Here is a 14573-nt window from a genome sequence, read left to right as displayed (position 1 = left end):
CTCTGGAGGAGGGCACTAGCAACCCACTCCAGCATTCTTGCCTGGAGAATCCCCATGGACAGAGGAGCCTGGTGGGCTACCGTCTGTGGTCATAAAGAGTTGGACACCACTGAGCAACTAAATACACACATGACTAAAACATAATTAGGATTTCCCCAATCTTGATTTAAACAACTTCATAATTTATTTGTAAATGTACACAAGCAGGAAAAAATAAAAGTTACTAGAGTAGAAAAGGGAATAAGAAACACTAATTTCAATCAGAAAACTCTGTGAGTCTACAGATACGCACACTGCTTGCATATCCTCTCAAACCTGAGACTCATTACTTTGTTTCTTTATTTCTGGTTTTTGTCATGATCCCTGAAAAGGGAACAAAAACACAGAAAAAAGGAGAAAGAACTTTGAAAGGGAGGGTTTTCCAAGTTGGAAATATTTTCCTATTTGTCTAGAGACTTTAAAAAAAAGCATGTCAAAATCTGACTCACAGGACACTGCTTTTTCACTAAGGTGAAATAAGATGAGTATTTTCTAAAGACATATTTATCCCTATCAACGTCCCACTGAGAAACTGAGATGTCCAGCACCACAATTTAACTTGAAGACTAGCAAGACAAATCACATATACGACACCATAAAAATTTAACAGAAGTTACCGAAAAAAAGTATAGGTCTATCTGGCAAAAGTGGGGAAAAGGAATTTTCTAGATAAAGTGCCATAGTAATTTGGTTTTAAAGGCTGGATCAAATTTTAAACATTAAACTGACGGTCTTTTCATAAAGGCCACTGAAACAGGCTGTTAAACGCTATGAAACTCAACCACGTCTAGTTTCAATAATCCCCAAACTACTCGAATGGGTTTAGATTCCACGCAAAGAGACTTCCCTTTCTCTTTCACAACCGCACCAGTACACACAAACCCCGAACCGCACCGCCACCCGCCCCTAAATCCCAACAGTATAGTACACGCGAACGAAGAAGGCTGTCTATTTCTCCGGAAGAGGCAAAACTGTAGATATGGCACTAGCACGCTGGCCTAAATTCACAGAAACCAGATGTGAATGGCAGGTACAGCGTCCAGCTCAGGGAAACACCAAGATTGGCTCCCCGCGCTCACAACTTCTCCGATCCAGACGCGCAACACAATGCAGACCTAGTTCCTGGTCCCTCCTGTAACAAATCAAAGCTCAATCCTGATGCCAGCGAGAGCCACGCTGAGGCTGCACTCACGTCGCTCTCCGCCCGCTCCCGGCCCCGAGCCCGCCCAGATCCCCGGCGTAGCCTGAGCTGTACCTGGCGAAGAAGTCGGCGAAGCCGCCGCTCCGTCGAGCCCGAGTCGAGGGCCCGGCAGGGCCCTGGTCCGCGGCCGGCAAGGACACCGGCGCCCCCGCCGGCGGCAGGTGGTCGCGGGCGCTTTGGCAGCGGCTCACCTCGAACGTATTCCGAGAGTTCAAGTGAACGTCAGAGAAACCGACGCGCGGCTTGGCGCCGGAGCCCCCACTAGTCCTCTCCGCCGAGGTGATGGGCGACGCGCCCTCCTCGGAACCCCCGGCTCCGGCTCCCGGCCGCTCCAAGTCCTCGCTGCCGCTGCCGTCGCTGGTCGAACTGTCCCTCGCGCCGCTGCCCGCGCCCTCGGGCTCCTCGGCGTCCGCCGCCTCCAGGCAGCAGCTCCGCAGTGGGTCCTCGAGCGGCGCGGCCCAGTCAGACAGGATGCCCGCGCCGTCCGCGCCCTCGTCGCCAGGCCCGTCCGGACCGAGGCGGCGGTGGCACGGCTCCCGGCTGCCGACGCGGGCCAGGTCGCGAGAGTCCTGACCCAGCAGAAAGCCCGAGTCCCCGTTGGTCATGCCACCGTGTCGCGCCGAGCCAGCATCCACCGCCTCCGCGTCGCGGTGCTTGGAGCCGGCGTCCGGCTGGCAGGCGTCCGAGCGCGGGGCTGCCGAGGGCGGCAGACCACAGGAGTGGCCGGCAGGGAGCGGACAGTAGCACAGCCCGGGCTCCAGCTGTGCCCCGGCCGCCGCGAGGTAACACCGAAGGAGCTGCTGAGGCGGCGGCGTCTCCTCCTCCTCCTCCTCCTCCTCTTCGGGAGGCTCCACAGCGCCGACGCCTCCGCCAAAGCCGCCTGTGGCCCGAATCATTTTCCCGTCCGGGCCCGCGGAATCGGGCGCCGGCAAAGGGAGCAACTTGGGGTTTCTTGCCGAGCAGCCTCCGGCATCCTCCGGACCCACCATCTGTGGCCGGGTGAGCGCCGCCGGAGGAGGCAGCGGAAGCTCCCCAGCACAGGCTTGGCCAGGGAAGAGCCCTGAATGCCGGGGCCGCAGCGGCTATCGCCGCAACGTTCCCAGACCCACCCCTCCCTCTCGGGAATTCGGGCAGTTGCAGGAGGGCGGGCACGCGCCTGGGCTCGCGCACGCGCAAAAGCCAGACCGGTCAAGCTCCGACCTGGAGATTCCGCGAACCATAGAGTCGGTAGCTAGAGAGACCCACTCCGTGACACTGCGACCGGCAATCTGGGATCAGCCCTCTGGACAGTGGAGGCTGGTTGGCCCACTCCGAACAGGACGACCATTAGGGAAGCCCGGGTATGCCTCCCTTAGCAAAAATTCACTTGATGTACTTATATCGGGCTTCCCTGGTGGCTCAGATGGTAAAGAATCCGCCTCCCAATACAGGAGACCTGGGTTCCATCCCTGAGTCAGGAAGATTCTTTGGAGAAGGAAAAGGCAATTCTCTCCAGTATTCTTGCCTGGAGAATTCCATGAACAGAGGAAACGGTCAGGCTACAGTTCATGGAGTCACAAAGAGTTGGACACCAATGAGCGACTAACACAATTTATGGGAATAGAATACAGGATTTAGAATAAGTCCTTCCACCTCTAGTTTATATCCACTGCTCCATCCCCACTATTCAGGGCTGTTTTCTTCTCAAGTTAACACGCTTCCTTCTCCACTTCACCTTTCCCAATATTAGCAAAGTTATGTTTCCCATCTAGGACAACATTACATCGCATCACTCTTAAAGATTTCCATTATCACTTGAGGAGATAGTAGAGTCAGGCAGAGAGGGCTATTGAAATAATTCCAGCACCCCATGAAAATGGATTAAAATGGGGTGATAACCAATGAATGGAAATGACGTGTATTTAAGGTAGAAATCCCAAGATGTGATAACTGTTCAGACAGAAGGATTGAAGAGAGTGTTACCGAACATCACCAAATCCGTGTGCCCAACAGATAGGCCAAAACAATGCTAAAATATTGGAGTTTGGAACAGAGAAATGTTTATTACAGCACCATGCAAGCAGATGGGTGGCTCATACCTTAACCCCAAAGTTACTGAAAGCTTTCATCAAAGCACTTTATGGTTAGTTGCAACTTCTTGGTGTCAGAGCCTTTGTTCTTAAAGTCAGGTCATGGTCAGGTAACGATGTTCCTGTAAACCTCTACCAAACAAATATTATTCTCTGTCCTGATAAGAAAGGGCAAGCTCCCAAGGTACAACTTTTAACCTCCAAGGTCCAGGTCCTGGCTAAAAGGAAGCAGAGCTCAGCTGGCGGTTCCCTCAGGGTCAGGTTCCCCAGACCCTGACCAACTGTCATCACTGAGGGAGCCAGGCACCTAACTCATCTGGCTGTCAGGCTTCTCAGGCCACCCAAAGCGGGACACCACGTCCCACACACTGTGACCCAGACCGACCACCGCTACTATTAGGTCCCAGAGACAAGGATGGGGGAGAGGTTCACCGCTGCCTCAAGACCTGGGCCAAGGCCAGTGGAGGGCCTTGTTGAGGGCTCTTAAGTCCTACAGAACATAGCTCCAAGCCTGTTCTCTTGGTGCCCTAGCTCACTCACTGACCAAAGGCCAAATAAACTGGAGGGTCCCAGGGAGAAGGCCAGGATCCACCTTTTACCTCCCTCTTCCCCCACGCACTGTTGGCTGAATCCCCTCACTAACTGTCCTTTCTTAACAGCTGGTTCTTGTGGGTGGGGCCCACTGCTGAGCTGTCCAATGTCTGAGCAGGGTCATCGGGGTTGCTGATTGACAATTGGTTGCCAGTGGGTGGGGACCTCTGACGAATGGACCAATGGCTGAGCAGGACCCATTTCCTGGTAACAGGGTGCTGAGTAATGGCACACAGCAATTCATTTCAGTTCACTCACTCAGTCGTGTCCGACTCTTTGCGACCCCATGAACCGCAGCACACTAGGCCTTGTGGTCTTTCACCAACTCCCAGAGTCCATCCAAACCCATGTCCGTTGAGTCGGTAATGACATCCAACCATCTCATCCTCTGTCGTCCCCTTCTCCTCCTGCCCTCAATCTTTCCCAGCATCAGGGTCTTTTCAAATGAGTCAGCTCTTCGCATCAGGTGGCCAAAGTTTTGGAGTTTCAGCTTCAACATCAGTCCTTCCAATGAACACCCAGGACTGATCCCCTTTAGGATGGACTGGTTGGATCTCCTTGCAGTCCAAGGGACTCTCAAGAGTCTTCTCCAACACTACAGTTCAAAAGCATCAATTCTTCAGCACTTAGCTTTCTTTATAGTCCAACTCTCACATCCATACATGACTACTGGAAAAACCATAGCCTTGACTAGATGGACCTTTGCTGGCAAAGTAATGTCTCTGCTTTTTAATATGCTATCTAGGTTGGTCATAACTTTCCTTCCAAGAAGTAAGCATCTTTTAATTTCATGGTTGCAATCACCATCTGTAGTGATTTTGAAGCCCAGAAAAATAAAGTCTGCTACTGCTTCCCCATCTATCTGCCAAGAAGTGATGGGACTGGATGCCATGATCTTAGTTTTCTGAATGTTGAGTTTTAAGCCGACTTTTTCACTTTCCTCTTTCACTTTCATCAAGAGGCTCTTTAGTTCTTCTTCACTTTCTGCCATAAGGGTGGTGTCATCTGCATAGCAGAGGCTGCTGTGCTAAAAGCTGAGCTCACTGCACTCTGTTACAGGAGGAACCAGTCAATCACTACAAAACTCTTGAGAATGAAGCTGATGTGGTTTGCAAAAATAGTTGTGGATTGGAAAGAACTTGATTAACAGGGGAAATATAGCTGGGAAAGTAAAATATCCAGCATTTAGAGTTCTAAAACTTTGGTTAGGGCTTCAGTTTAAAGAGGCAGATTGAAGAGGTATTTGCATAATACAACTAGGTGAGTCACTGGTAACTTCACCTGGGAAGAAAGACTAAAGATGAATGTGAGGCAGAGACTCAAAGGTGTCTCAAAAATTATTTAAGGATGGACAAAGAAATCATATTGCAAGGGACTAAAGAGACACTAGTTGTTGATAATATGAAGTGGCAGATATAGACCACTCGTTCTAGAAGTATGTCAATGAAAGGATAGCAGTAGGAGAATGGAGAATTAGAGGAAGCAGCATTGTCAAGCCTTTAAAAAAAATACACACAAAAAAGTGAATACAACCTATATATAAGTAATAAAATACATAAATAAAATGGCTATCCATGTGCCTAGCATCCAGTTTAAGAAACATTATGTCTTTTATAGTGAGCATTTCTCAAGGTCCTAAGTAAAGTGCCAAGGGCATAGTTGGCAATACATTGTTTTTTGTTTTTTTTCCTTTTTTGACTGAGAGTCCAAATCTTAGTGCAGGATCTTAGTTCCCTAACCAGGGATTGAACCCTTGCCCCCTGCAGTGGAAACATGAGAGTCTTAACCACTGGACTACCAGGGAAGTCCCTAGCAATAAACTTATTATCAAGATTTTTCAGAAGAAGAAATGACCTCCAAGATACAGGTGGAAAAGTTAATATAGGAAGACAGAAAATATTTGTAATTCATATATCTGATAAACTGCCCAGTATCCAGAATATATGAAGAACTGAATTACAAGAAGACAACCCAATTTACAAATGAGTAAAGGAGTTGAACATATATTTCTCTGAAAGAAGATATGCTAAAAGCTGTTAATAAGCATATAAAATGATGGTCACCATAATCTCTAGGGATATGCAAATCAAAACCTCAAAGATAGCACTCACACCCACTGTTCTGGGCTATGCTTAGTCACTCACTTGTGTCCAACTCTGTGACTCCATGGACTGTAGCCCGCCAGGCTCCTCTGTCCGTTGGGATTCTCCAGGCAAGAATACAGGAGTGGGTTGCCATGCTTCTTCCAGGGGATCTTCCTGACCCAGGGATTGAACCCAAGTCTCTTATGCTTCCTACACTGGCAGACAGGTTCTTTACCACTAAGTAATTCTTTACCACTAAGCAATTCTACTCCTAGGTATATACCCCAAAGAATTGAAAACAGATGTTCAAACAAAACCTTGTAGGTGAATGTTTAGAGCTGCACTATTCATAAAAACCAAAAGATGGAAGCAACCCAAATGTCCATGAGTAGAGGAGTTGGTAAACAGAATGTGACATATACACACAGTGGACTATTATTCAGCCATAAAAAGGAATTAAGTATTGATAATGCTACAAAGTAGATGAATATCAAAAAAATATTAGGCTAAGTGAAAGAAGCTTGACACAAAAGATCACATGTTGTGTAATTCCATTTATATGAACTGTCCAGAACAGGTAAATCCATAGAGAAAGCAGATTGGTGATTGCCAATGGCTGGGGCAGGGGAAAAATAGGGCAGGAATGTCTTATAGATAAAGGGTTTTCCTTTGGGGGTGATGAACATGTTTTGGAACCTGATACAAGTGGTTGTTGCATGACATTGTGAATGTACTAAATGCTACTGAATTGCACATTTTAAAATGGCTTTATTTTATGTGAATTTCATCTCAATAAAAAAGTTAATGTAGGAGATATCTAGACATAAGTATAGTTGTACAGTAAAATGGTAAAGATGAGGGTAGCTAAGAGAATTTAATTTCAATCTTTTCTCTTTTCATCTTTTTTCCTCTCTTCCTAGAGAATTTATCTCTGCAATTTTCTTCCTGCTGTCAAACTTCCCTAACTTGTTATTTTTTCTAGCAACCACTCTACTTCTCCCTCTATGAACATCATACTATTTTTAAAATCAAGTTTCTTCAAGTTGTTTATTTAGCTCATTTCCTTCCTTCCTCATAGTCAATACAAGAAGCTTTTATGAACCATAATAGCCCATACAACCCTTCTGTTTTCTCAGTGCAGACTTCAAAATTGACACACATTTCTATTTTGTAACTTTGTCTACAATAATAGTACTGCATAATTAATAACATTAGTAATTCTTGTTAGTGATTAGCGGTTATACTTCCCACTTTCAACAATAAAATTTTCTGTCTTATCTGATAAGTAATATCATAAGCTATCTTACAAAGAAGTACAAAATCTACTTTCAAGGTGTAGCATATTCTTTTTGTGGTCATTAAGTGTTTGACATAGAACTTTTGACACCACTTACTACATTACTACCACTCCAGGCATAAATAATACATCCTTGAAGATTCCTATAAATCTGATGAAATCATTATATGAGAAAGGATATTCTCAATCTCTACCATAAAATATTACCCTAGTTAAAATATGAAGCTCCAATACTTTGGTCACATGATGCAAACAGCCAACTCATTGGAAAAGACCCTGATTATGGGAAAGATTGAAGGCAGAAGGAGAGGGCAACAGAGGAAGACATGGGTGGATGATATCACCGATGCAGTGGACGTGAACTTGGGCAAACTCTGAGAGATGATGAGGGCCAGGGAATTTTTTTTTTTCTTAAACCCTGATGACTGGGCCATACCCAAGAAGAATTAAGTCAATATCTCTGGAGGAGGAGCCCTTACACTGGTATTAAAAGCCACTTGAGTAAATCTAATTTATAACCAAGGCTGAGGAATACTGCCTTAGTAGCTACAAGCTTATCTCTCTGCTTCCCTAAGCTAAAGCTTCTTTAAAAGGATGTTCACACATTGTGCACCTCTAGAGGTTATACCCTGAGAAGGATACAATGTGTCCAAGGATGTACAACCTCAGTCTAATCACACAATAGCATCAGATGAACTCAAAATGAGGAAAATTCTCTTTTATAAAATGTAATGGTGGGGGGGGGCATACTCTAGTCTTCAAAAATTAAAAAAAAAATGGTAAAATTATAAAAGTCAAAGAAAAACTGTGAACATGTTTGAGATTAAAGAATATTAAAACAATATGACAATTACATGTAATATCTGCCCCTAAACTGGACTTTGTATTAGGTAGAGAAAAAGAAAATATTCTATGAAGGACTGTGTTAGATCAGCCAACACAGCTGTCTTATGCATAGTGGATTAAATAAAGGTGTCAAAATAAAAATTTTGATATTTATAATTAACAATTGCTATATTCTATAAGAAAAAATTTCTATTCTTAGGAAACATACACTGGAGTATTTAGGATAAAAGGCCATGATATATGTAATTTACCCTCAAAGGCTTAAAAAAATACACATGCACACACATATACACAGAATAAGGGATAAAGCAAGTAGGACAAAATGTTAACAGTGGGATAAACAAGGTCCTATTGCATAGCACATGTACCTATGTTCAATGCCCTGAGATAAACTAAACCAGAAAAGAATATGTGTCTGTGTGTGTATGAGTCACTTTGCTATATAGCAGAAATTAACACGATATTGTAAACCATACTTCAAAAAAATTTTTAAGAATGTTACACTAGGCAAATCTGGGAATGATATGAGTGTTTCCTGTATTATTTTTATGTTTGTAACTTTCTGTAAGTTTATTTCCAAAGAATAACATTTTAAAGATGTCTCTAGTCTCTATTTTCTCACTCCTCTCTGCCCCCGCATTTACTCCATTCTAGCTTGTGTCCACAATTCTAGCTTGTGGTGTACACTCTCATTAATGACTTCCCTGTCCCTAACTTAAGACAGAAATTCCAGCCTCCATCTTGCTTAATCTCTCAACAGCATTCATTCCTTGATCACCCCTCCATTCTGAAATACTCATGCATCTGACTTTCAAACTTTTAAAAGAAACACTTTTGCTCCTCTCAGTTTTCATTACTCCATTGTTGCCATACTCCCTCAGTTTTCCCCCTACCTCTACGGTTACTACTTCTTAATTTCCTCAAGGTAAGGAGAATTTCTTCCCTCTTAACTGAAATTTCCTAAAGGAATAGTTCTGAACCCTCTTTTCTTCTTATTCAACCCTCTTTAACCCAGGTAGTCTCAGTATTTAGATGATCATTTATCAACTGAAGACTCTAGAGTTTGTATCAACAGCTCCAACATTATCATCCAAATGCCTTCTTGATATTTACATATTTACATATAGATATTTTTAGTCATTTATGGATATGAGAGTTGGACCATAAAGAAGCCTGAACACTGAAGAATTGATGCTTTTGAATTTTTGTGATAGAGAAGACTCCTGAGAGTCCTATAGACTGCAAGGAGATCAAACCATCCATCCTAAAGGAAATCAACCCTGAATATTCACTGGAAGGACTGATGCTGAAGCTCCAATACTTTGGCCACCTGATGCAAAGAGACGACTGATTGGAAAAGACCATGATGCTCGGAAAGATTGAGGGCAGGAAAAGATGGTAGAGGAAAGGATGATTAGATACCATCACCAACTCAATGGACATGAATTTGAGCAAACTTTGAGATAGTGAAGGACAGAGAAGACTGGCATGCTGCAGTTCGTGGGGTCGCAGAGAGTCAGACATGACTTAGTGACTGAACAACAATAACAGACATAATAAATATGATTAAATGAGTCTCCTAGTTTTCTTTCAGCATTCTCCATCTTAATACATACCACCACCATTCACTCAGTTTCTCCAAATCCTATATGCCAACTGTATACCCAGTATACCTGGTGGTCTTAAAAGTCACCTCCATCCCAGTACCTCCAAGTCTAAACTCATAATTGCCTTCTCCAAATCTGCTATTATAATATTCCATATCTCACCAAATGACTATATTTTAGTTGCTCACACCTAAAACCCAAGAGTCATTCTCTTTCTTATACGACCCTCTTTCTTATCCAATTAGCCAAGTGTAGTGGGTTGAATTTATCTCTGGAAAAGATATGTCCAAGTCCTAAATTCAAGGACTTATAAATGTGACTTTATTAGAAAAGAGTCTTTGCAGATATAATTAAGATAAGGTTCCCCAAATGAGATAATCCTGGATTAGACATACTCCCTTCCTCATCAGTTCTCAGTTCAGTCACTCAGTCATGTCCGACTCTGCGATCCCATGAATTGCAGTATACCAGGCCTGCCTGTCCATCACCAACTCCCTGAGTCTACCCAAACCCATGTCCATCGAGTCGATGATGCCATCCAACCATCTCATCTTCTGTCATCCCCTTCTCCTCCTGCCCTCAATCTTTCCCAGCATCAGGGTCTTTTCAAATGAGTCAGCTCTTCGCATCAGGTGGCCAAAGTTTTGGAGTTTCAGCTTCAACATCAGTCCTTCCAATGAACACTCAGGACTGATCTCCTTTAGGATGGACTGGTTGCATCTCTTTGCAGTTCAAGGGATTCTCAAGAGTCTTCTCCAACACCACAGTTCAAAAGCATCAACTCTTTGGCTCTCAGCTTTCTTTATAGTCCAACTCTCACATCCATACATGACTACTGGAAAAACCATAGCCTTGACTAGACGGACCATTGTTGGCAAAGTAATGTCTCTGCTTTTTAATATGCTATCTAGGTTGGTCATAACTTTCCTTCCAAGGAGTAAGCATCTTTTAATTTCATGGCTGCAATCACCATCTGTAGTGATTTTGAAGCCCAGAAAAATAAGGTCAGCCACTGTTTCCACTGTTTCCCCATCTATCTGCCATGAAGTGATGGGACCGGATGCCATGATCTTAGTTTTCTGAATGTTGAGCTTTAAGCCAACTTTTTCACTCTTCTCTTTCACTTTCATCAAGAGGCTCTTTAGTTCTTCTTCACTTTCTGCCATAAGGGTGGTGTCATCTGCATATCTGAGGTTATTGATATTTCTCCTGGCAATCTTGATTCCAGCTGTGCTTCCTCCTTCCTCATAGAGCTAATAAGTAGCTGTGATGGGTGTCCTTATAAAAGAAAAAAGAGAAGGGCTTGCTTTTGCAGCACATATACTAAAACTGGAATGATACAGAGAAGATTAGCATGGTCCCTGTGCAAGGATGACTCACATATTCACGAAGTATTCCATATCTGGGGAGGGATAAATTAACAGTTTGGGATTAACATATACACATTACTATATATAATACAGATAATCACAGGACCTACTGTATTGCACAAGAAACTCTACTCAATAGGTGTAATAACCTATATGGGAAAAGAATCTGAAAAAGAAAGAATATATATATGTATAAACACACACATATATATATGTATGTATAACTAAATCACTTAGCTATATACCTGAAACTAACACAACATTGTTAACCACCTATATGCCAATATAAAATAAAAGTTAAATTAAAAAATTTAAATAGTAATGAGTGGTAAAAAAAAAAAAAAGAGAGAGAAGGCACATGGAGACTCTGGGAAGAAGACCATGTGAAGATGGAGACAGAGATTTGAATGCTGCATCTACAGGCCAAAGGAACACAAAGGATTGCTGGCAACACCATCAACTAGGAGAGAGGCATGAAGTGCATTCTCTCTCACAGACTTCAGAAGAAACCAACTCTGCCAACATAATCTTTTTTAATGTTATTTATTTATTATTTTTTACTGTGCTGGGTCTTTGTTGCTGCCCGTGGGCTTTCTCTAGTTGCAGCTAGCAGTGGCTACTCTCTAGTTGCAGTGCACAGGCGTCTCATTGCAGTGGCTTGTCCTGCGGCAGAACACAGGCTCTAGGGTATGCAGGCTACAGTAGCTCTAGTGCGTGGGCTCAACACGTGCAGTTCCCGGTTCTAAAGCATCAGCTCAGTAGTTGTGGTGCAAGGGCTTAGTCGCTCCGAAGCATGTGGGATCTTCCCTCAACCTGGGAAACCCGTGTTTCCTGCATTGGCAGGTGGATTCTTCACCACAGCCACCAGAGTAGTCCCCTTGCCAGCATCTTGATTTCTGATTTCTGGTCTCCAAAATTGTGAGAGAATAAATTCCTGTTGTTTTAAAGCACTAAATCTGTGGTAATTAGTTATCACGGCCTTAGGAGGCTAATATACTTAGTCTGGGCTCCCCAGGTAGCTAGGTGGTAAAAGAATCTGCCTGCCAATGCAGGAGCCAAGGGTTCAGTCCCTGGGTTGGGAAGATCCCCTGAAGGAGGGAGTGGCAACCCACTCCAGTATTCTTGCCTGGAAAATCCCATGGACAGAGGACCCTGGCAGGCTATAGTCCATGGCGTCGCAAAACAGTTGGACAAGACTGAGCGACTACAACAATACCAAGCAGTCACTAAGGTCTGTTTGTGTTACCCTCCTGAATATCTGTGTTTTTTTTTAATTACATAAAAGAATGTTATTAACTGTAGTTCACCATGTTTTACATTAGATCCTCTGAAAGTAGATAGCTGAGATCCTTACAAACTGTCAGCTATAAGATGGATAAGGTCTAAGGATTTAATGTAAATATCCTCTAAATGTACTCACTTCACAATATCTATCCACCCAGATTAAGTCACCATCATCTCTTCCCTGGGTGACATAAGTAACCTCCAACCAGTTTCTCCACATTCCCTTGGGGCCATATTCAAACATTTCCCCATGCTGCAACCAAAGCACTTTCTAAAAAACCCATATCTGATCACTGCCTTGCTCTTTTAGTCACCTTCATATTAACCTTTCAGGAGTTTAAAAGAAACACTTTTTCCTTAGGTCTCATTTCTCTATTGTCTCCATTTTTTTCCTCCTACATTTTGGCTGTTTCTTCTAAGTACTCTTCTGAGTTCCTCTTCGTTGAATCATCCTCAACTTCCAGAAATGATTTAAATTCCACGCATGCCTGGTAAAGCCTTAGCTAGTAAAAGAAGTGGCTAGGACTAAGGTTGCGGATTATAGTTAGAATACAAGTATTGAGAAGATGTGTATTGCAGATTAACCACAAGGGTGAGACACATGTGGGAAATGAATGATAGTAAGATCACAAAGCAACTGTCATTTGGTAAACCACAGCAGGACAGCCACAAACCAAGAGAAAGATAAGATGCTCTAGAAATGCATACTGATCCTTTGGGGAAGCAAACTGATGCCACATATCAATAGGCACTGCAATCCTACTCCTGGGAATGTGTCATAAGGAAATAATTCAAAATAATAAAATAAAAGCTACACAAAAAGGCCTGTAACAAAATGTCTTAATAAAGTGAGAAATCACTTAAATTGTCATTAATACAGAAAGTGTACAAAAAACTAGGGTTATCTATGAAATATTACAAAGTTGATTAAAATGACAAAATATAGAAATATGGGGCCATTTTACAAAACAATATTAGATAAAAGGTAGAGAAATATAATTGTATATCATAACTATGATGATGCATAAAACCAGCATCTCCAATTTGATAAAAATTAAAAAGGATAGATATGAAAAGAGAATGATGGAGAGTTTTTTTATATATGCTTTTCCTTTTTATGATATTTTATTTTTAAAATATTTCTATTTCTTTGTGCATTTATTTATTGCCTGTGCTGGGTCTTCAGTGTTGTGTGGGCTTCCCTCTGGTTGTGGCAAGCAGGGGCTGCTCTCCAGTAGCAGCGTACTGGCCTCTCATGGTGGTGGCTTCTCTTGTGGCACAGAGACTCTAGGGCACATGGACTTCAGTAGCTGGAGCATATGGGCTCAGTAGTTGCAGTTCGCAGGCTCTAGAGTGTGGGCTCCGTAGTTTGTGGTGCACAGGATTAGTTGCTCCTCAGCACGTGGGATCTTCCTAGACCAGCGATCATGTCTCCTGCACTGGCAGGTGGATTCTTTACCACTGAGCCACCAGGGAAGCCCCTTTATGATATTTTAAAACGGATTAAATAGCAATTCTTTAAAAGAATAGTCTGAAATGCATTTCCAAACACATATCATAACTATGAATTGTGAAGAAGCAAATAAGAGAGTCCCTTGGACTACAAGGAGATCCAACCAGTCCATCCTAAAGGAAATCAGTCCTGAATATTCATTGGAAGGACTGACGCTGAAGCTGAAACTCCAATACTTTGGCCACCTGATTGATGCAAAGAACTGACTCATTTGAAAAGACCCTGATGCTGGAAAGATTGAAGGCAGGAGGAGAAGGGGACAACAGAGGATGAGATGGTTGGATGGCATCACTGATGCGATGGACATGAGATTGAGTAGGCTCTGGGGGTTGGTGATGGACAGGGAGGCCTGGTGTGCTGCAGTCCATTGGGTCGCCAAGAGTCAGACATGACTGAGTGACTGAACTGAACTGAACTAAGAAACAGACCTCATTTAAATTGTTCAGTTTGTCCTGCTAATGTGACTGATCCGGTGTAGGATCAAGCATTCCTTTTGGTTTTCATGTCTCCTTCTACCCCTGCAATGCAGGACAGTTTCTGTCTTTCTTTGTCTTTCATGACCTCTGGGTTATCTGTCCAGTTGCATATGTCCTGCCCTGCACATCTGATTTAATGCTCTGTCATTGTTGTCTTGAAATTCTTCATCATTTTCAAGGAAATTTTGAAATTTTC

At 43.2% G+C, this 14573-nt stretch overlaps 1 protein-coding gene and 1 non-coding gene across 3 annotated transcripts in view; one reads left to right on the top strand and one right to left on the bottom strand.

Moving 5' to 3' along the window:
- Positions 1 to 2335, bottom strand: part of TBC1D12 (TBC1 domain family member 12) — an 89516-nt gene extending 87181 nt beyond the window's left edge. Inside the window, exon 1 of one of the 2 annotated variants that reach the window (XM_065922948.1) lies at positions 1295 to 2335. In XM_065922948.1, the coding sequence (XP_065779020.1) occupies positions 1295 to 2229 (935 nt within the window). In that variant the 5' untranslated portion in view covers positions 2230 to 2335. The remainder of the gene's footprint in view (positions 1 to 1294) is intronic. The other variant, XM_065922949.1, reaches the window with a different exon arrangement.
- Positions 2336 to 11037: 8702 nt separating this feature from the next.
- Positions 11038 to 11140, top strand: LOC136162101 (U6 spliceosomal RNA). Its single transcript, XR_010661950.1, has one exon. It is a non-coding gene; the product is annotated as a U6 spliceosomal RNA (small nuclear RNA).
- Positions 11141 to 14573: the final 3433 nt, after the last annotated feature.

This window comes from Muntiacus reevesi, chromosome 2, assembly GCF_963930625.1.
Source record: "Muntiacus reevesi chromosome 2, mMunRee1.1, whole genome shotgun sequence".
Taxonomy (NCBI): Eukaryota; Metazoa; Chordata; class Mammalia; order Artiodactyla; family Cervidae; genus Muntiacus; species Muntiacus reevesi.
Note: the sequence above shows the minus strand (reverse complement) of the source record. Positions and strands in the feature narration are given on the sequence as shown.